We start from the raw sequence: 24,736 nt of genomic DNA on the forward strand, positions 1-24,736 counted from the left end.
GGTTCCGGATGGTGCGGAGAAGGACAAGCCCTACGCCCGCTTACCCGATTACCATGAGTTATGGACCGGGAAGCCCAGAAGGAGGGCCCAACTATCCCGGATGGTGGCCCAACCAGTCAGCATCTCATTTCGTCATTTTGTTGTTAAGCCCTCAGAGTTTAGTTAGTTTTCAATTCAGCATGGATTCAAGGTAGTATAAATACAAGTATGTAATACGAACAAAGGCATCAATGAAAATGAAATAGTCTATTTCTCCCTCAAAAGTTCTTCTCCAAAACCCTTCTTCTTCTTCTCTATCCCTTATCTCTATCCCAACTCTTTTCCCTAACCCTCACCTCTCAATCCTCATCTCTACCTATCTCTCTACCTCTATTTCTCTTCTCTCTATCTCAATCCCAATTTCTATCTCTATTTCCTCACCTCTCTAGCCTCGGTTACCGATTACGTTATCTCGGATCCGCGACCAGAAGTACCAAGAACCTGAACCGAGCCATAAGGGATATTACAGTATGCTACAGTAAAATGAATCGGGGTGCCGATGATGCTCAGCTGAGGAAGTGGTGCTGTCCCAATTTGATGAGGCAGCTCTTCACCCTTTCCTGGGACCTGTTACACTCTTGGTTGCCTGTTTGAGTTGCAAACAATGTATGGTGGGAGTGCCCCCGCGATGCTGGTCGGATGTTCGATAAATTACCACTGGATTGCGTTGTGCCGAATTGTTGTAGGAAAGCACCAGGTCACCATGGCCTGCAATCATACTGCTCTAATACCAGTTTGTAATGACCCGGACGACCCGCAACCCGTCAGTGACTGAGGACGGCGGCGGGAAGGATGATAGCGTCCGAGATGTGAACCACCTGTGGGAATGCCCGTTGCTGCGAAAAAACAAATGAGAATGGAGAAGGAGTTTAGAGGGGAGAGAGAGAGAGAGAGAGATGAGAAATGAGAGATGAGAGAAGAAAATATAAGGTAAGGGAAGATAGGGAGAATTGGGGAAGAAGAAGAAAACTTGATATTTTTCATTATATCCTGCTTACAGCTTAATTTGGCATATATACTATCTAACAGTTCATACTGAAATGTAAAATAACTACTCTACGAGGGCTACACAGCAAAAATGGTAAATAGAGGCGTGGGCTGGTGGGCTGCTATTCAGTGAGGCTTTGGGCTTAGCCGATCCAAGGTACTCCTTGTATTCGGGTCCGGGCTAGCGGGTGCCTCCTCCGCTCAACCCATCAATCGACGGGTAGTGGGTCCGCCTTTCTCCTCCGATCTAGAGGTTTGGTCGCTCACTCTGCCAGCTGAATTCGGGTCAGGGTTAGCGGGCGCCTCTCCTCCGCTCAACCCATCAACCGGCAGGTAGTGGTTCCGCCTTTCTCCTCCGATTCAGAGGTTTGGTCGCCCGTTCCGCCAGCTGCGGAAGTATTACTACTTCGCTTTTCTCCAGATTTAGCATCTCCATTCCTTCGCCCTAATCTCCTTCTCCACCCCTGTTTCAGAGGGTGCCCTATCCCCTCTCTTGCTACCTTTCTCCACCCCTATTTCGAAGGATGCCCTAACCCCTCTCTTGCTACCTTCCCGACTGTCGGCCGGAGTTCTCCCCAGAAGCACCCTTCCGCCTCATCGGCTTCCCGACCCCACTCCTCTCCACGTTGCGACTGCCTTATTTCTCTTCTAATGAGTAAAGTTGCTACCTTTGTTTCCTCTTCTGACTAATTACTTCTACCATTTATTCTATAGGCCTTACAGCGGCAGAGGGGGGAGGAGATGGAGATGGCGGAGAGGGAAAGGGAGAGGGCGGTGGCGGCGGGGGAGGCGGAGGCCGTAGGTGCAGCGGCGGAGCTTGCGGGGGTGGCAGTGGAGGCTTTCGAGGATTTGGTGAGGGCACTCCAATAGGAGGAGGAGAACGAAAGGACGGAGGAGCGAACTCCGGTGATGTAAATTTAGTTTAAAATCTTTCTATGATAGGTTTAATTCTGATTACATTTCCAACGGGTTCAAAATTTGATTTGTAAATGTGTATCACAAAATGTATATATATTATATTACATAATATAACAAAAAAAAGCTGCTATAAAACATATCTATAGAAAATAATAATTTGTGAGTTCCCTCCGAAGCCTCCCCGCGTTTCGCGTGGGCTTCGGGGGGCCTACCTTTTTTTTTTCCCCTGGCCTCTCTNAGAAAAAAAAGGAAAAAAAAAAAAAAAAGAAAAAGAAAAAGAGAAAGACCCTCCAACGTAGAACTTTCGTTGTGAAACATAATTCTGTCAATTTTTGGCAACATTAAAAACTTAAAACATTTTTTTTTTGCTCACCGCTTCAGTAAAGATAATTAAAGTACTAAACTAAAATGGGCACAGAGGCAACCACCCAATTGCAGTGATCTAATTCGACTCGCGCTTCTGCAACAGCTTTTCTGATTGAGAAGCAAATAATAGGAGCTCAGCGACATATAAAGCTAAGAGTTTTCTAATGAATTCAAACAACTCTGCTCAAATAAACCTGAAACTCCACCTAAGCAAACAAGCCCTTACAGTCTTCTAAGTTCTTACAGCTGGACAAGAACAGAGAATCCTCTAGACAATGAAAGTAAAATACGGAGACCATCATTGTCCAAGTGCGGCGACAGCAGTTTAAATTTTGAACTCCCTACATAATACCAGATCGAAATTTGGAGCTGCCTCTACATCGTGCCCGAGCGAGCTTCCTCCCACTGCCAAATGTTGGCACCGCAGCTTGTAACTTCGCTAGCAATCCTGTTCTTCAAGCTCTCCAAGCTTGTGATGCTTTGGATCGGCGAGTTTTGGTCGAGTCTAGACCTCATTTCCTCGATGTTGTTGTCCATCCGTGTGTTGTCTACTTGTCCAGCGTTTGTCATTCCGATATAACACGTGTCATCTGCTTGAAAATACAAGTTCGGAAGCACTTCTGAGGAAGCTCGACATGGGAGTCGAGTATTTAGAATCTGCGGGGATCCTATATGGCTTTGGAGGAGATTATCTAAGCTACATGTTAAAGCACCTCTAGTAACCATATCTTCTGCCATCTTCACCTGCAGAATATTCGGAAAATTTATGCATCCACTCTTTCGTCAAAATTTGTATTGACGATTAGAAATATTAACTTGCCGATTTATTAAATCCCAGTAAGGAGAATGACTTAGAAATAGGTACCTTTACTCTCAAAGCTTCCACATCTGACTTGAGAATTCGATTCTCCGTGACGGAATCAGTGAATTGATGGTTGGCATCCGTCAAATGTTTATAAAGAGATGCATTATCTCCTCTAAGCCGGTCGACCTGGTAAAATAGACTAAGGTGAATCTGCATACGCAATGGAACTTTAAATTTCTCAAGTTTTGACATAACTGCGGATTTATCAGAGAACACAGATAGATGTAACAGAGTAAAAGAAAGGAACTAGTGTGAGAAAGTGAACACGAACACAATGTCAGTTTCCATGTATATTGATAGACTTCCATCGATCAGCCTTCCTAAAATCATCTTTCCAGAAGTTGGTGCGGGAGAGCGAACAGAACGACGACAGCTATAAAGCTAATCGAGGCATGTAAATACATAATCTACCATCTTGAATGCAGTTTAGTTAGGCTCATCGAAATGAAGAGCAACAGCCAAACAACTCTTTAGACATGCCATGATAAGCAGGGAAAAGATGACATGATTGGCTCGCTTTATTCGGATAGCCGCAAAACATTAATGTCATTCTGAAGCGTATAACTTTGTTTACAAATGTATAAAGAAGATAATCATAAATTGGGCGTGAAATTGGAAAATTTTATAAACTTACACTGACCGAAAGATCATACCTGCGACTCTAGATCGGCCAAATGGGCTTGCTTTTTCTTTCTTGAACGTTCCGCTGACTCCCGATTGGACTTCTTCCTTGAAATAAACAATAGGGAGCAGGATAGAGTGTTTTAAAATAGGGATTTGTTCGTCAACTCTCAAGATCAGAAAACTCAATAGTCACTTGACGCGTTAAGTTGCAGAGGTACAGCAAATTATACAAAAATACTACGTAGTTTGTTGGGAATACTTTCAAAAGATAACGAGCATATGAAGTATGTAATTTTGTACTGTACGGAAACACAAAATTAGTAATATTCTTAGGTTGGATGGAAGGATCCAGAAAGAAGATTACTGGTTAAGACATCTTCTCTGAATGCTTTCCTGGAAAAAGCCAACTAAAACCATGGCTGTACCTTTTCATGCGCTTTATATCAACAACATTCACACTCTGTTCGCATGCCCCAAGTTCTTCCAGTGATTCGTCATCCGACTGCTCAGAACCACTCGTTCCTCCCAGAGCTTGATTCTCTTTCCCATTGGGTTTGTGAGGTGAAGTTGGACTCGGCGCTATCAAAGATTTAGAAAAATGAGAGCATTAGAAGTCAGAGAAAAATGACTTTCATACCTTGAAAAGGTGTGCCTCAGGCACGTACCTTGGAGCCTAAAAGCAAAGACTCTGCCTTGGCATAGGTGGAAGATGCAAATCAGAATATGCCAAGCTAAGATGCAGAATAGGTTCTAAAAGCTAGGATTTGGATATCTAAGTCAAGAGGTTTACAGAAGCAGCTTTCTGATGCCCATACTAACAGCTAAGATGCGGGCTTTAGATAATTTTTGGGCCTTTAGCACTCTTCATACTCAATTTGTATCATTTAAGTGATTTTCTGGTTGTGATAATTCAGTTTAAACTTATGTTATACTTTTGAATCTTTCTTGTGATATCTTTATGCAGATCATTTCAAAGAGTATTTTTATGTTTCTGATAATCTGTGCAAATGTGTGCCTCATCTGTAGCGCCTTGCACCTGGGTGCGGCTTTGACTACTTTGCTTCCATCAAAGTCAATGGGAAGGACTTGGACGATTACGCTAATGTTTTAGAAATTTACTTGGCACGATGAAAGTTTTAAGTACAAAACCACAAAAAAAGTGTGCGAGTATGCTATCTAATTAAAATGAATTATGCTAGATCAAAACCGTACTTGAGATGCCGCAACATATAATTGTAACATCCAATCCAGCAAACATAGCACTAGTTACCAGAAGAAGAATTAAGAAATTAGTTATAAATACATCTACCATGGATAGAGGATGGGGATTCGATAGTTGCAGAAACACTCGAATGCCGCGGGTTCAGGTTATGAGACCAAAGTTGGTTGTTGATGCTCCCGCTTATCGTATCCTGCTCAAAGTTCAAATATCATCAAACAAAAAACCAAAGCAAGAAACAAAATAAAAAAATTATTTGTCTATGCCAGCTGCAGCAAGTTCACGAAAAATTAGGAATAAGGTTTATCACTGGGATTATACTACACCTAACTCAGAATTATCTCTTCTTATAATATGATGATCAATTTACTCCTTTTTTCGGACATAACAAGCAAATAAGTTTCTTTTTTTCCGTTTTTTCTCCCCATGTACATCAAAACCCACAGGCAATATCATAAAAAGCTTAATTATAAATTTGAAGAATACACAGAAGCACATAAGCTACACTAAATGAAGAGTACACCGCAGGAGACACTCAAGTGCGAGATAATAGTAAAAAGTTCCCAATCTACCTAGAGCGAAAACCAAGATAGAAATTTTGCTACCACACACACACACACACACACACACACACACACACACACACAAAGGAAAAATTTTGATGACGGTGTTTGATCTACAATTTATTTCTGTCCACCCTTTGTGCCAGTTTCAAAATGCGTTATAGAATATTTGTGTTTTTATCAATATAAAATGGAAATAAGTATTTATGCTTCTCAAGTTAGCTACATGCAAATATTAAAATTTTATCTAAACATGAAAAACGTAAAATTACAGGGACGTTAGCTAGAAAGTAAAAGGATCAGAAAACCAGTTCAATATCCGGCAGTTGGTTTGGGCCGTCAGACACATTCTCAGTTAATCACAACCGTCCATAAATTGAACGGCCGTTGTCGGAACGTGTGGTGACCGTACCAAGGGCAAGTGTCCAGTTGTTAATTCTCCTCATCAATATATAGCTTGTAAATAAAAGGGACAATCGAATGTCCTTGCATTGTGTAATAAATGGTAGTGAGAAAATACAGTTTCAAAGCAATACAAAATAATTAATCTCTAAATTTTGTTTAATATAGCTGCTATATTTTTACATCTTTAGATAACAAATTTACGTGCTGGATTATTCATGCAGATGACAAAATACTAGCAATCTACATCTCTAATAATTTATTTAAAAGAAATAAAAATTTGACAACATAACTTTTTATCATATAAGTTAACCACCTACGTTAAAAAAAATAAAAAAAAAAAAAAAAATCCATCACATGTAGTTACATAATACATTAAATTTAAAATAAATACAACATCGACAATAGCAAATTATGCCTAAAAACTTTTGTTTTTCTCCTAGAAAAAAAGGTGCCAAATCTAAGTTCTCAAAATTTATCTATTTATTTATTTTTTTACTTTTTTACTTTAACAAATTTACTACAGGTCGAACACTTCTCGCTATACTTATCTCAAATCAAACAGTTTCTCACTTCACTGATTCACACAGGCCAAACAAATGAGTAATCAATCGCAACAAGTTTGAAACTACAATTCCGAACTATATCACTTAGTTACTACCGATCAAACAAAACCCTAAAACCCGCGATTCCGTAAAGTCCGCACAATTAAGGAGTTCCATCGCGAGCTTACCCGATCGGCGCCGAAGCCGAACCCTAGATCGCCGCCGCCGCCGCCGCCGCCGCCGCCGCAAACGTTGGCGAAGGGTACGGCGGCGCCGCCTCTGCAGCCGCCGTGGGGCTTGTTCTCCGACGAGGGGCGGAGGAGAAGCTCCTCCCCGCCCTGCTGCGGCAGCAGCAGCGCCTCGAGGACCAGCTCCAACGACGACTTCTTCATCCCCACGCCGATCTCGTCGCCGACTCCTCCTCCTCTTCCCGCGGAGGGATTCGGCGTCGCCTTCTCTATTAGTAGACTTTGGGGTTTCACGGTTTGCGGTGTTCTGGGGTGTTCGGGGGAGACGCAAAAAGACGACGTCGGCGACTGGGGACAAAAAAAAAAAAAGGGGGAAAAGAAGCAAAAGTCGGCCGCGAAAGAGACGAGCGCGTGGGCATTTGCCATTGTAGTTTCTTACAATTACGGAAATGCCATTCCCCGTTATATATTATTTAATCTTTAAATATATATAATTAGAAAGGCTTTTATAGATTTCTAATTTGGCTAAATTACAGAAAACCCCCTTGTAATAACCCGCTTTTTCACTTTACCTCTCTGACATTTAAAAACCTACACTTTGCCCCCCTGTAAAATAAAAAATGTGCACTTCACACCTTACTGTTAGGGTTCCGTCAGGATTCTGTTAAAAAATATATTTTTATGACGAAAATACCCCTCCGTCATCTCCCTGTTGCTTCAACTCCCTCCGGCTCGCCACCTCGCCGCCGCCTCGCCGACTCGCAGCCTAGCCGCCTCGCCGTCCTCCACTGCCTCGCCGTCACCCACATCCCCTTCGTCGTCCTCCGCCGCCTCGCCTTCGCCTTCTTTGCCCTTCTCCTACTGTCGCCCACCTCGATTTTCTCCTACTGTCGCCGAAATCGACGGCGGCGAGGGTGCAGGAGGAGAAGGGAAGCAGGTGGAGAAGGAAATGGAGAGAAATCGCGGCCGATTGAGGTGGGAATCGTGGCCGAAGGAAGGGGCGGCGGAGAAAGATGAGGAAGAAGACGACAATGGCGAGGGGCAAAATGGTCATTTTACACACCGTAACCTCCCTGTGAATATTTTTCATTTTATAGGGGGGCATAGTGTAGGTTTTAAATGTCAGGGGGGAAAGTGAAAAAGCGGGTTATTAAAGGGGGTTTTCTGTAATTTAGCCTTTTTTAAATATAATAGATAAGATATAGTTCTTAAGAGTTAAGATTTGCACATTGCGAATAATTCTATGCACAGAAAAAGTTTACGTATAAAGTAATCTCATTATTTATTAAGATGAGCTTCATGCAGACGGTTCATAACATAGTGAATTATAAAAAAATAAAATCTAAAATATCTGCTAAAAAAAGTGAAACTATTGTAGTTAATTAGTTTTTTCGTGTGTACATACTCGAATAATACACAAAAATATTAAAATTATGTATTAAAATTATGATTTATTATTAAATACCTCTAAAATGCAATTGCAAATTTAAAGTTCTCTAAGTTTTTGTTAAAGCACTCGCTCGTCTTAAATTAAAATACAAGCGAAAATATATATTTTGCAAGTCAACAAATTTTAATTGATAAAAAAAAATTTGGCTATAAAAAGGGTGAGGATTTGGTGGTAAATATGGGGAGGTGGGAGGGGTAATTTGGGGAATTCAGTGGGGCGGGGTAATGGAGGTTGATTTGGATCCGCACCGGCCATGTAAAGCTGGTGTCATATGAACGCCACGTACGAAAGCGGCCCCTTTACTTCTTTTTCTTTTCTTTCTTTTTTAATTTTCCATCCCTTCCACGTCACCCTCTCCCCGGATCCGCTGCTCGGTACGATACACACTTTTTAAAAAACTACGCCACGTGTTGTAATATCATTGGTCAGTTCTTGGCCCTTGTGGAATTTGACCAATGGGATGGCGACAACTCGTGGGGAAATGTATAAATTTGTGTGGGAGTAGAAACAGGTGATGTAGTTGATGGTGAGGTGACCTCACTGGCCCTAGCATTTCTCTTTCTCTATTATTGAGTCCGTAACAATAATAAAATTATTATTATTATGATTATTATTATTATTATTATAAGTATGTCTGCGTGAAAAACGGTGTCGTGTTTTTTTTTTGTTTTTTGGTCACTTCAAATATGTTTCAATTTTTTTATTTTAGTAATATGTAGTTAAAAATATATTAATTTAATATTTATATAATTTTTTTGTCAATTTTTTGTTAATATTTGTTAAATTATATAAAAAAAAAACTCAGATACCACCCCATTTAAACTTTATCGAATATTTAGTTTAGTACTTTTTAGTTTTAACTTTGTTACTGATTTAATGAAAAAAATTAGTAAAAAATAAATAAATAAAACCATAGGGTACTGAATTGATACACTTAAATTATTGAGTACTAAAATAAAAAGGTGTGAAACCACAGGAATAATATTTGAATTATTATAATTTAATTTAATGCAGAAGTGATGTAGTATTTTTATTCAAAATTTTAAATTATTATAATTTAATTTTTTGACTAAATATTAATAAATAAATTATTAATACAGAAGTGATATAGTATTTTAATCATTATTACATTACCAATTGCAATATTATTACATCACTTTTATATTATTAATTTATAAACATTGAGTCAAAAAATTTGGTTTTGAAATTTAATTGTAAAAGTTCAAAAAATTTGAGTAAAGAATTAAAGTAAATTAAAATTTAAGGACTAAAGAACGCCGCCCATAGTTTGAGGACCAAAACAATAATTTACCCCTCTTTTATTAAAGAATAAAATATAATAAATTGTCACGTGTGATAATTTTTTAATATGAAATTATTGGTATTGGTTACAACCATATGAGAACCATGTATATGGTTAAGGGCCCACGCGATGCGGCAGGAAGATAATACAACAGTAAATTATTATAACTCATAACATTGCTTTTCTTTTTATTATGCATAAGGCCAAAACAATAGGGTACTAATTCGATACACTTTAAATTACAGGGTACTAAAGTGAGAAAGTGCGAAATCACACGATACTAAAATACACTTTAAAGCACATGGTGCTAAAGCGAAATAGTGTGAAACCACTGGGGGGTATTTGAAGTTTTCCATAAAATCCAATACCTTTTTTAACAATTCCCAAAATAGAAAATATTGAGAAGGTTGGGGTCAATGCATGATTGTTTCGTAAAAAAATTTGCTGGGAACCCCACAAAAGCTGCAAAATAAGGGGCATCCTTCTTTCAACATTTTCAATCAATATGGCGGTTGTCTCTTCCTCGCCCTCTCCAGTCATGGTCAGCGAAAAAATTATATCCATATAATGAAAAAAATATACAATTAGGAATCCTAGAGGGTGTGCAATATACATAAGCAGCATTTTCTAAGAATTATTCTAATTGCCCTTTGCACTATACAGTACATTACTAAAATTTCATCCAAAATTCGTTTGTGTGTGGCAGAATAAAATATTTTATACCTAAGCACAATACCTGAGCACAGCAAAAATCAACCCTCGCAATTATCCCACCATATTGGCACCATCAACGAACCATATGGAAACCACAATTATTCCACCATATTTTCACCATCAAGGAACCATATGGAAAATGCGAAATGGCACACAACATGCAACAGCAGACAATAACAAAAGGCAAAAGTTAGAATAAAGAGGGAAAAAAAATTAAAGGGAAACCCAAAAAAAAAGAAAGAGTAACACAATACCCTACCATTGCAGAAATCAGCCCTCGAGATTATTCCGTCATTTTGCAACCACAATGTTCAGCAAACACATCCACATGTATCAACAAAGAGCAAACAGTTAGCATAGGAGTAATAAAATATATAGACAGAATAACTTAGAATACATTATGTCCCTGCTACAAGTAAAAAATCGTCAACCAAGAAAATAATTCGCAGAACAGAGAAGAGAAGTAGGCAAAGCGAAAACATAACTGGTAATTACATTTTGGTATAAAAGAGTTTAACTATCATTAGAATCACCAATGCCTCACAAACATAAAGATCACGCATTCATTGCAACCAACAACAGGACCAAAAATCACGCCTTAAAGGAGAACAGTAAGCCCCCCATTTTCGACCACACATAAAAATAGCCACTTATTCTGCACATTCTTTTAATCACAATAAGATAACTGTACATAATACATAGCCTAGGAATGCTTCTCTTAGTAATGTTACTCACATCACCACAGCAGAATTGGATTATAGGGCCACATGTTTGGGACACTTTTGTGTAAGTGTCTCATTTATACCAAAACTTAAAAAAAAATCTACTAATGCCTAAATATAAAGTTCAATCCAATCAAAAATAAAAAGTTACTCTACTTAACTACCCCACCCAACCCATTCAGCCCGATTACAAACAGAAAAGAAAAAAAAAAGAAAAATCGATTACCATCTCGCCTTCTCCCTCACTCAATCCACTTAAATTCTAGACGAAGAGACCTTCCCTCTCCTCTTCCTCCACAGCCAACGAGGTAGAGTTCCGGCGGTTGCCAAATACTTAAATAAGTGTTAGTAAATTAGTAGCACTCTTTTTAGGTTATAGTGACACTCTTTAACTGTCACTATATACCTAGTGACCCCACATATAGCAACACTTTTTAAAAGTGTCGGTAATTTAGCAAGTATCACTTTTTTTGACATGTACCGACATTTAAAAGTGTCGCTATATATATATATCCATATATAATATATATAAATATAATATATATATATATATATATATTATAATATATATTTAAGTCGGTAATTTAGCGCAGCATCACTATTTTGATCCCCTTACTCGACATTTAAAAATTTCCGCTCATACATACATACATACATTAATGTACATATAGTATAGTATATACTATATAATATATATATATAGAATCATATTATATAATAATAATGTATATTGTATATGTTACATATACTATATGTATACGTATCCATATAGCATATATATATAAAGTAATATTATACAGTATCAATATATATTACATATATATAATGTATCATATATAGTGTACTAGTTACATTACATATATATATTATCAGTATATTCATTACATATATATATATGTATAATTACATATGATATATATAACATAGTACATAATACATAATATTAATATGTAACAGTATACATATACCCTATATATAATAGTATATTGCTACATAATTATAATATACAATGTACATATATACAATAATATATATGTATATTACATGTACATATATATATATAATGTACATAAATGTATATATGTATAAAAAAAAAAAAAACATCATATAATATACTTGTAATATATATTTACATATACACATAGTACCAAATATAAATGTAGATATATTATATGTAATAACTGTATATATTAAATATATAGATATATATATATTTACAAATATATAATGGAATAATATATATATATTTAGATGTTAACTATATAGTGTATATATATAATGGTACATATACACATATGTACAAATATATATATATATATATATGTACATAAGTATATGTACAAATATATAATGTAATATATATATTATGTACAAATATAATTGTGATATTATATATTATTAATTATGATAGTATACATATACATATATTAACATTATATATACAATTGTTCATATATACATATGTTACATAATACAGATATAATTTATAGTATATGTATACATCATACATTATATAATATAAGTATAATCTGTTAACATATGTAATATGTACATCTATGTACACTATATAATGTAATATATATGTACATATACCACATATGTACAAAATATATATGTAAATATATAGTATATTACATATGTGTAATTCATATATACATATAACTACTACATATATAGTATGTATACTATACTTATAATATTATATAACATATATATAAATTAATACATTATATATTTGTAATCAAATAAATATGTATAGTAATATATTGTTCAATTGTAATATTACATATATACATAATATATACATATACATATAGTACATATGAATATATTGTACATATATGCATATATATATTTATGTACATATATGTACAATATGTTACAAATATTAATACATATGGACATTTCTTTTCTTTGGTGCATAATGGACATATATGTACATATATATACTACTATTACAATATATATATATATACAATATATAATACACACATAGTAAATAATATATTATATATATCATATATATGGACATATATGTAAATATGTGACATATGATATATACTGTACATATCTGACAAATACATATCTAGTATATATATAAGCTAATATTATACTTTACATAATAGCATCACATTTAATAGCTATACGTACATCTGTATACATACTAATTTAAATTATATTGTACATATATATACATATATATATATATGTCACGCCCTGAATTACACGCTTTTCGGGCACGCCGATAAATTCACAGTATATAAAAAAAAATTTTCTGTATACGAAGCGATAGCTGTACGTGTAAAACATACAATACTACAAACAGTAGTATAGAGCTGCCAAAAGAACCAGTAACTAAAAACAAACTGAGTTTTATATACATACGTCAAATCCAAGAAACAAAACTACTTGCACTGGCGAGTTAAATGTCTGTATGTACATGAACTCCAACGAGAAACAACTACATGCTGTAGCGGCACCTCTAGCTCGGCTCGTCTGGTAGGGCTCTAACTCGCGACGCCCTTGCCTCGATCCTAATCAGCAACAGCAGCAGCCGAAGACGATGGCTCTGCAAAAACGGGGTAACAACACGGCGTGAGAACTACTGTAAAAATAAGTAGTCCTCAGTGGATGCCATCCTCAATATCATCGGACCACCCACTAAGTCTACAGAAGGGAGCAAAGATAGTAATAATTGCTGGAATAAAATCTATAGCTACAAGTTATTACACTATCATGCTCTAAGCTAACCTACTGTAGTGACGTCAATCCCGACCCAATCTCTTTAGGGACTGTAAACATATCCGTCCCAGGAACTGTGAATACACCCGTCCCGTCCAGTTGGGACTATCCAGCTACCTCCACACTAACCAGTCCGTGGAGAGCAAGTCCAACCGACATGAATGACACCAACGCGAAAGCACAGTGCCCGTCTCCGGAGTGGCACTCGTAGGAGCTATCCAACCGAGTATGCAGCGTATCTCTGTCGAGCTAAATTCGGCTTTCACAAGCCTAAGTCAAGTAACCGACTCTAACTAGTCTAACAACCAACAGGTCACGTGCCCTCGGCACAATCCGACGCCAAAACGGCGATATGGGTCCACCGTCAACCCCGACGGCACCCAACAGTCTGGAACAGTCTGAACGCTACTGTAAAACTACGCTAGGTATCCCAACACGAGCGTAACTGAACTCTAAACTACCTGGGATATCCATCACACCAATACTGCGATGATACAAATTTACAACGGCTCATAGAGCTAAATCAGGTAGTGTAAACATGTGACAGGTCCAAATCGCCGTTTTTCTCCTAATTTAATTTTCAAGTCCAATATGTATAGTTTAACTAGATTAAGAAACATGCTTCAAATTCAGACTTCAGCCAATATGCGACTCAATGAATTTAAGTTAGTACAAAGTATAAACAATCGGAAACTATACATGTTTACTAATCTCTACTTAGGAGTAAACTCGATCAAAACCCAGCTCAAATGCTAACTCCTAGTAGCGAAGGGAGTCTCGAACCAATAATAATCCCTGCTGGATCAACTGAAATCCTCCAAGTCCAGAAATCGAGCAATCTCTAAGCTCTACATATCGAAATCCGTCAATTCTGTCCAAATACAATAGCAGTAGAGTAAAATAGGAGTTCAATCAAGCTAATCTTCACCAAATTCAGCAATCTTGGGTTTCGTGGATTCCTCTCGAAGTTTTGAATCTAACGAACCAAGTTTCGTCGCAATCCGACACTCCTACGTCGCGTACAAGCCGAAACGCCGATGGTCTACGCTGGAATTCTGTAGGAAAAGCACCCTAGCTCGAAATTGATGGAGCTTGAAGAAAATAAAGTGATTTCGATGGATCACTCACCTCGAAAACCCCTCTAGAACCGGCACAACCTCGAGGGTTACCAATTCTCATTCATTTACTACTATTTCTCAAGTATTAGAACTCATATCATGCAATGAAAATTTACAATTAATCCTACTGTGCAACATGCTCAATATAAATACATATGCTCAAATATGACGCTTTAGACATAAAGGGATTTCCGATGTCCTTGGAATGCACCACCCACCTTAGATGGTTACAAGGATGCTACGGTGAATTTCTTAGAATTTTTGAAGTTCCAGTCCGCGTGCTGCGGCTATCTGTACGAAAAATGACGTTTTTGTCAATAACTTTGCGTACACTCGTCGGATTGTCGAACCGAGCGTTGCAACGCGTTTAAAATACCCTCAATTAGGTTTCTACATGATCAAAATAGATCAAACCCAACTTGGGCAAAACCCCTCTTTGGGATGCCCTGACATGTCATTTTTACATTTCCTCTAGATTGATCTCATTCCTAAGCAACGGATAGCTTAAATTCACTTGGGAAGCTCTTTAATAAAGTTTCTAAGCTTTTAGAACCATCCCTAGGGCATCTACTTTGAGCCCTAGTAATCCACCATGAGAGCTCCTCAAGAAAACCCTGCTTTCATGGTGTTCTTGGCTCTAGGAGGTTTCTAAAGCATAAAACAAGCTCAAAACCCCTAAACAATAGGGCTAAAACCTAAACCCTAGGCTTAACTTGCAAGGAGACTCATTTTGCCCAAGCCCTAGCAAGCTCCTTCTTGTTGGAGACCTTCAAGGTCCACCAAAACCCTAAGCTCCTTCTCCTCCAAGCCTTTCTTCTTCTTTTCCTTGCTTCTTCTCCTTTTCTCCCAAACCCTAGCCCAAGCTTTTAGAGAAGGAAAGAGGGAAAATGAGAAAAAAAGAGGGGAGAGGTGTGTGTGCTGCTGTGAGGAGAGGGTTGGCCAAATAACATGTTGTAACAATAGCATTTAGGCCCCTCAACTTTAATTCTGCAGCAGACGAACCCCTGCTGCTAGAGGCTCTGCGTACCGGTACACGGGATCCTGTACCGGTACGCTCTGCGCAGGAGTCCAAACCCGAGAGCAAGGTCTCTCGGTTTTGCAGCTTGTGTACCGATACACGGGGTCTCGTACCGGTACACCTTCGTGCAGACTCAAACCCGAGAGCAGCCTGGGCTCGGGTCGCTTGCTGTACCGGTACAACCACTATGGTGTACCGGTACACAATGCTCCAAAATGCTGTTTTGGCTTCGACTTGACTCTACTTCGCGTCGTTCGATGCCAAAACCATTCCAACACTTCTTTAACTCATTTTTGCCCTTCTAAACTTGCTGGAATGCAAAAATCAACTCACCAATCCATTTCTCTCGATACTTTAACCAATTTGATTAAAGTTCGATTATCGTTTTCAAGTTTCGATATGTTACATTCTACACCCCTTAAATTTAGTTTCGTCCGCAAAACTAGCTTAATTTAAGCCCGAACTCGACTCGTACCTTAGTTCAGCTCGTCGAAGAGATGAGGGTAATGCTCCCGCATTGCGTTCTCAAGCTCCGAAGTAGCTTCCCGGTCGTCGTGATTGCACCAACGAATTTTAACATACGGAATCTCGCGATTTCGTAGTTTTCTTACTTCTCGATCGATGATGTATGCCGGGAACTCCTTATAGGTCATGTCCTCTTGAATCTTGGACGGTTCAAACGAGAGAACATGATCGGGGTCATGAACATACTTGCGGAGATTCGATACATGGAACATGTCATGTACTCCCGCAAGCCTCGGTGGTAATGCTATTTTATACGCCACCGCACCGACCCGCTCTAGTATCTCGAACGGTCCAAGGTACCGGGGACTTAGCTTCCCACGGATTCCAAACCGCTTAATCCCTCACATCGGCGAAATCTTTAGAAACACGTGGTCTCCAACGGCAAACTCTATATCTTTCCTACGTTTGTCGGCATAACTTTTTTGCCGTGATTGCGCCGTAGCAAGTCGTTGGCGAGCAAGACGAACTTTCTCCTCCGCCTCCCGTACTACATCGGGGCCAAGAGCCGCCTTCTCGCCCACATCGCTCCAATGAATTGGGGAGCGACACTTCTTCCTATAAAGGGCCTCGAATGGCGCCATCGCTCCTGGTAACTGTTATTGTATGCGAACTCCGCTATCCGTAGATGATCGTGCCAATTGCCCTTATAGTTCAGTACGCACGCTCAAAGCATATCCTCAAGTATTTGTATCGTCCTCTCCGACTGACCATCACTTTGAGGATGAAATGCCATGCTAAAGTTGAGCTGCGTGCCCAAAGCCTCGTGTAGGCTCCTCCAAAAGTGAGAGGTGAACCTCGGGTCCCGATCCGACACGATAGACACGGGCACCCCATAAAGTCTCACAATCTCGTCGATATATACTTGAGCCAATTTGTCCCTCGACCACGTAATATGAATCGGTAGGAAATGCGCCGACTTCGTCAGGCGGTCCACTATAACCCAAATTGCATCGTGCCCACCTTGAGATCGTGGCAATCCGGTCACAAAGTCCATAGCGATATTCTCCCATTTCCAAACGGGTATAGATAAGCTTTGTAATTTTTCCGCCGGAAAACGCCGCTCCCCTTTTACTTGTTGGCAAGTAAGGTATTTCGCCACAAACTCCCCAATGTCTTTCTTCATGCCCGGCCACCAATAGTGCAGCTTCAAATCTTGATACATTTTGATGCCGCCCGGGTGTATACTATAAGGGGATTGGTGCGCTTCTTGCATGATTGCCCTGCGGATGTCCTTATTCTCAGGCACACACCAACGGTTTCTAAATCGGACGCGTTGTCGGTCCCAATGCCAAAGTCATCGGCACTACCACTCTCAACTTCCCACGCACCTTTTGGAGATATTCATCTGAAGCTTGCAACTCTCTAATCCTCTCTATTAAAGTCGGCTGAACAACCAACGCCGCAAGTGTCGCCGGCACTCCCGGCGCTACTACTTCCAATCCAAGCCGTTGCATCTCCTTTTGCAATAGTGGTTGGGGTGTGATTGCCGAAGCCAAATTTTTTTCTGATTTCCTACTAAGTGCATCGGCCACGACATTCACCTTCCCGGGGTGGTATAGAATAGTAACATCATAGTCTTTCAATAATTCCAACCACCGCCGTTGTCGCATATTTAGCTCCCTTTGGGTGAATAAGTACTTAAGACTTTTGTGATCCGTATAGATCTCACAATGTTTCCCGTATAAGTAATGCCTCCATAGCTTTAGCGCGAAAATAACCGCCGCTAGCTCAAGATCATGAATCGGGTAGTTCTTCTCATAAGTCTTCAATTGGCGTGAAGCATAAGCTATAACCTGCCCGTTTTGCATCAAGACACAACCGAGTCCGACGTAGGAAGCATCACTATATACCACAAAGGTCTCCCCCGGCGTCGGTAGAGCAAGCACCGGGATCGTGGTCAATCTTTCCTTTAACTCCTCGAAACTCTGCTCGCATTCGGGGCTCCAAACATACTTCACCCCTTTGTGTGTAAAGCGCGTTAGTGGAGTAGTTATTTTAGCAAACCTCTCCACGAACCGCCGGTAGTAGCCCGCTAGCCCAAGAAAACTGCGGACCTCCGATACACTCGTCAGGCGAGGCCAATCCTTAATTGCCTCCACTTTCCTCGGATCCACCGAGATACCATCGCCCGAAATTACATGACCAAGGAAAGTGACCTCCGATAGCCAAAAGTCGCATTTCTTCAACTTGGCATATAACTTCTCTTTTCGGAGTATTTCCAACACGGTCCTCAAGTGCTCCTCGTGTTCTTCCTCGGTCCGAGAATATATCAATACGTCGTCAATGAATACCACGACGCACCGGTCCAATAGCGGACGGAAGACCCTATTCATTAAGTCCATGAACGCCGCCGGGGCATTAGTAAGCCCAAACGGCATCACCGTGAACTCATAATGGCCATACCGCGTATGGTACGCCGTCTTGTGCACATCTTCGGGCCGTATCTTCAACTGATGATACCCCGATTGAAGATCAATCCTTGAATATACCCTCGACCCCTGCAACTGGTCAAATAAGTCATCAATCCTCGACAACGGGTACTTATTATTCACTGTGACCTTGTTCAACTCGCGGTAATCGACGCAGAGTCGAAGTGTGCCGTCCTTCTTCTTAACGAATAGCACCGGAGCTCCCCAAGATGACACACTCGGCCTCACAAAGCCTTTGTCGAGCAAGTCTTGCAATTGTGCCTTAAGCTCTTTTAGCTCCGCCGGTGCCATTCTATACGAGGCCTTCGAGATTGGCGTCGCCCCCGGGACCGAGTCAATAACAAACTCGATCTCCCGGTCCGGTGGCAATCCCGGTAACTCCGCCGGAAACATATCCGGAAATTCGCACACCACCCGAATGCCCCCCAAATTCGGGTGCTCTTTTTGGGCTTCCACCATCGTCGCCAAGTAGGCCACACAACCACCTTTTATCATTTTCCTCGCCCGTGCCGCCGACACGGTCGCCGCGAAAAGCGAGCTTTTAGCTGCCTGATACACTAGCTCCTCTCTATTAGGCTCACGAAACGTGATCGCCTTACTTTTGCAATCTATCACGGCATAATACTTGGAGAGCCAGTTGGTCCCCAAGATCACGTTGAAACCCTAGATTCGGTTTAATACCAACAGATCAATTGGCATGACCCAGCCACCTATCTGCACTGGGCACGCTACACATTCTTTGTGAACATGGAAAGTATGCTTGACCGAATTTACCGTTCAATAGTCATAATGGTGCACGATCTTAATGCCATGAGTCCTAGCGAATGATGCATCTATGAATGAATGCGATGCACCTGTGTTGAATAAAGCTCTAGCTCTGGTGCCTCTGATCGAGATAATATCTGCCACGATGTCGTCGGGGACAGGAATCGGCTCCTTCTGCACCTGAGTGGCAAAAACCCGCCCACTCAGTGCCCTCGATGCCTCCGGCTGACGCGATGAAGACGAACGTCCAGCAGACATAGCCGGTGGTAACCCCGCCTGCTGTCTCGGGGTATAAGGAACTGATGCCGAGGTAGGCGCAGATGAACCCCAGCTCGGGCACTCCCGTGACATGTGCCTGGGCTGGCCGTACCTGAAGCAATTTCCCTCGCGCTGCGGGCATACCGGCGGCCAATGATCACCGCCGCAAATGACACAACAGAACGGCCTGCCACTCCTCGACTGCTGCCGGGGATACCGAGAGGGTTTCTTTGCGTTTGACCGGCCCCCGGCACCGCCCGCCGCCCGCTTCTTTCCCTTGTCCCTTGACTCCGCCATTGCCTCGCGCTCCTCTCGCACGTGGGCGCTGCTCCGCCCATAGGGCTCGATCAAAAACCTCCGCAAAGTTCGTCAACTTGAGGATTTGTACCTTCTCATAAATCCTCGGCTGGAGTCCTCGTAAGAACCAATCAGCCCGGTTCCGGTCATCGCGAACCACCTCCGGGACGCAGTCGATAAGGTGGGAGAACTCCTGCTGATAATCTGCCACGGAGCGGTCCCCCTGTCGCAACTTGCGGAATTTCTCTTGCAACTTTCGCTTCACCGTATCGGGAAAGTAGTTGGCGAACACCGCCCTCCGGAACTCCTCCCACAACATAGGCGGAAGATCGGGCGATCGATCCCGCCAAACATGCTTCCACCACACCTTCGCCGCCTTCTCAAGGCAATGTGTGGCGAGGTACACCTTGTCCTTCTCCATGGTGTTAAGATCCTCAAACAGTGCCTCCATGGAGTCGATCTAGGACTCCACCACAGCCGGTTCCACCACTCCCCCTTCGAAGGTAGGTGGGTTGAACTTCTGGAACTGAATGAGAGTCGCCAACGCACGTTCCCGCTCCGCCTCCTCCGCCGCACTATCGGGGTTTGAGGTCCCCGATCCTGCCGGCACCATTGTAATTGGCACGGCCGCCGCGGCCACACCCTCAGCCGCACACGGCACCACTGCAGGAGGCGCAGGGTGCACGGCCTCCACGGGCGCCGCCGCCTGCTGCCGCTCCAAAGCCTCCTGGAGCCTCTGGATCTGCTCGCCTTGGTGCTGAACGGATTCCGCCTGCTGCCGCACTACGCCAATAAACGCGGCCATCTGCTCCCGAAGCTCCCCGTCGCCACCTGCTTCGGGTTGCACGGGAGCCGCACTTGGCTCCTCGGCCATAGACCTCGTCCGCAGTCGGCCACGAGGCAACTTAGGTCATCCACGAGGCGGCGTTGCTTTCTGAAACGAAGCAGTTCACGTTAGTTACTTAGACAATATACTCGATTATACCTAATCCGGCGAAAGCATACAAGTGCATTTATTTTCCTTCCAAAACATCATGTCGTTGGCCGCCGATCACAACACAAGGAAAAGAAAAGAAATAACAACTTAAATTTAGTCCCTAACCACATTAGAGACATATTACATTAACCCAATCATAAGCTTTCGCTATACTTTGTTCAACATCACTCACGCTTCCTAGGTCCTTAAGGTCTTTCCATTCCTAAGGGTTTCTAGGTCCATCCTATGCTTTCACTTTTGGTTCCTTTACTCTCTGATACCATTTTATCTGTCACGCCCCGAGCCCGATCCCTTTTGGCCGGTTCGAGAGCGTCAAACAGACGCCGAACGAAAAGAACTTCCCCTGTCCGCCCAAGGCTCAAAACAAGTATCAATAGAGTAAAAATTTGCATAAGCGGAAGCATACACAATGGCTTGCACGAGGGCAAGCAATTGCCAAAGTGAAAGAATTAATAATTCGACATACAAGTGATATGACTAAATTTAAATCATATACATACATCCAACTATAATCAAGTTCTTTCACATTCTTGCATCATTTCTTTTTACATCTCATTTCTCTCAAAATATAACTTTTGACATTTAAGTAAATATCCTTTACATCATTCATTAAAGCAAGTTCATGATACTAAAATCATCAAATACAATAGATGATAGTAAAGGGTATGCGACTACAAAATGATAACCATCTCGGCCGGTCTCTACCTAGGGCGCGATGCCCTTACCGCGATCATCTGCCGGCTCGCTCGGTCCCGGCTCTGTGGAAATAGTGGGGTGAGAACTACAACAAAGTTTCCAGTGGGTTCGGCAACCAACCACGCCGACTATCCCACTAGGTCTAATCAGGCATAATAGAAGAAAGAATAGATAATAACCAACTAACAAATGCAGCTAATATGCCTGAACGAAAAGTAAAACTATGCTCGATGGAATGCTCATGATGAATGCAAGATTAACTTTTCATTACCCAATCTCATGGCTAGCCCGTAGGTTTCGCCCTCACAAACTCACCAACCCAAATCCCTATTGTCGGGGAGATAACCGCTACGATCCGACGGGACCGCCCTCTGGGGATATAACCGCTACGACACAGTGATGACAACTCCGGAGCACATCGCCCGAGGGGGAGCTACCGCCATCGAGCAAGGACTATTAGGTGAGTACGATCAATCCTTAACTTTAAGGATTCCAAGTTCAATCCATTCCTTGACTTTAAGGAAAACCATGTTTATATGACCCTTAACTCTAAGGTGCATTTGTCATAATGTCACTAACTCAATTCACTTGCATTCTCTAATCTCTACTAGTGTCATGTACACTACTTGTTCTTGTTCTTTGTCATTGATGCCACACTTGTTTTCTAAGTGCTATGTTCTTGTACTCATGCCACACTCTATGTCAATGTCAACATGTCACATTTGTTTACTAACCCTTCTACATTCTTGTCCCTTGTCATGCATATATAGGGTTACCAATTCTCATTCATTTACTACTATTTCTCAAGCATTAGAACTCATATTATGCAATGAAAATTTACAATTAACCCTACTATGCAACATGCTCAATATAAATACATATACTCAAATACGACGCTTTAGACATAAAGGGATTTCCGATGTCCTTAGAATGCACCACCCATCTTAGATGGTTAAAAGGATGCTACGGTGAATTTCTTGGAATTTTTGAAGCCCCAGTCCGCGTGCTGCGGCTATTTGTACGGAAAATGACGTTTTTGTCAATAACTTTGCGTACACTCGTCGGATTGTCGAACCGAGCGTTCCAACGCGTTTAAAATACCCTCAATTAGGTTTCTATATGATCAAAATAGATCAAACCCAACTTGGGCAAAACCCCTCTTTGGGATGCCCTAACATGTCATTTTTACATTTCCTCTAGATTGATCTCATTCCTAAGCAAAGGATAGCTTAGATTTACTTGGGAAGCTCTCTAATAAGGTTTCTAAGCTTTTAAAACCATCCCTAGGGCATCTACTTTGAGCCCTAGTGATCCACCATGAGAGCTCCTCAAGAAAACCCTGCTTTCATGGTGTTCTTGGCTCTAGGAGGTTTCTAAAGCATAAAACAAGCTCAAAACCCCTAAACAATAGGGCTAAAACCTAAACCCTAGGCTTAACTTGCAAGGAGACTCACCTTTGCCCAAGCCCTAGCAAGCTCCTTCTTGTTGGAGACCTTCAAGGTCCACCAAAACCCTGAGCTCCTTCTCCTCCAAGCCTTTCTTCTTCTCTTTCTTGCTTCTTCTCCTTCTCTCCCAAACCCTAGCCCAAGCTTTTAGAGAGGGAAAGAGGGAAAATGAGAAAGAAAGAGGGAAGAGGTGTGTGTGTGCTGCTGTGAGGAGAGGGTTGGCCAAATAACATATTGTAACAATAGCATTTAGGCCCCTCAACTTTAATTCTGCAGTAGACGAACCCCTGCTGCTAGAGGCTCTGCGTACCGGTACACGGGCTCCTGTACCGGTACGGCCCTATGCAGGAGTCCAAACTCGAGAGCAAGGTCTCTCGGTTTTGCAGCTTGTGTACCGGTACACGGGGTCCCGTACCGGTACGCCTTCGCGCAGACTCAAACCCGAGAGCAGCCTGGGCTCGGGTCGCTTGCTGTACCGGTACAACCACCATGGTGTACCGGTACACAATGCTTCAGAATGCTGTTTTGGCTTCGACTCGACTCTACTTCGCGTCGTTCGATGCCAAAATCATTCCAACACTTCTTTAACTCATTTTTGCCCTTCCAAACTTGCTGGAATGCAAAAATCAACTCACCAATCCATTTCTCTAGATACCTTAACCAATTTGATTAAAGTTCGATTATCGTTTTCAAGTTTCGATATGTTACAACTAATATCATCCTGACCCTACAATTTTTCATCCAAGGGTTAAAAACTTAATAGCAAAAAGAGCGTTTTACTATTAATAGCATTCCAGCCTAATTCTATATATATATATATATATTGACAACTATGCTCTTATGAGTATTGTGAGATCTTAGGTAGTTCTATATATAAGATATAATAGAGCTAAAACTCTTAACCTGGATATAGCATTTTGGGTGGTGGCTAGGCCCAAGAGGTTAAGAGAGCTAAGCGTGCTAGGGCGAGAGTAGTCCTAGGATGGATAACCCCCTAGGAAGTAGGAAGTGGGGAGTCACAGTTGGTACTAGAGCCAATTACCAGTCGAAAGTGTGAAATGAGTCTCGGCTGAGCCATAATTATATAGCGGGGAGAGTAAGGCTCTCATACTGTTGACTGTTGTTGGTAGAGCGTGGCTCCCCCACAAGGTTGGTTAAGGCTAATGAGACAAGTCTCACGTCACCCGGTACTTGTGAGTCTGAGCCTGACGAGAACGTGGGGGCTTAAAGGAAGGAAGAATGTGAGACCTCAAGTAGTCCTATATATAAGTGTGCTAGGGCTATAGTTATCCTAAAATGGGTGACCTTCTTGAAAGTTGGGCGTCACAAGTATAGACCCATTTGTATCCATAAGTTATTTTTGATGATGAAGCTTCCGAATTGACGATTCATACTATTAACTATGATCTAGAGCATTTAAAATTTTTAAAAAATAAATTTTACAGTTTTTTTAAATTATATTAAAGTCCATCAAGCAGGTATAAAATGAACGGTCAAAATTGAACAACTTCATAAAATAGATTATCGGATTCTTCAGTTTA

At 41.2% G+C, this 24,736-nt stretch overlaps 1 protein-coding gene across 1 annotated transcript; it reads right to left on the minus strand.

Moving 5' to 3' along the window:
• LOC109708810 (basic leucine zipper 9-like) lies at positions 2,241–7,142 on the minus strand. Its single transcript, XM_020230647.1, has 6 exons — positions 6,717–7,142; positions 5,109–5,211; positions 4,225–4,378; positions 3,829–3,904; positions 3,176–3,301; positions 2,241–3,054 (listed from the first exon to the last, which is right to left on the minus strand). Exons 1-6 carry the CDS (start codon positions 7,140–7,142, stop codon positions 2,686–2,688), a joined length of 1,254 nt encoding a protein of 417 aa, XP_020086236.1. The 3' UTR covers positions 2,241–2,685.

Source organism: Ananas comosus, linkage group 4 (genome assembly GCF_001540865.1).
Source record: "Ananas comosus cultivar F153 linkage group 4, ASM154086v1, whole genome shotgun sequence".
Taxonomy (NCBI): Eukaryota; Viridiplantae; Streptophyta; class Magnoliopsida; order Poales; family Bromeliaceae; genus Ananas; species Ananas comosus.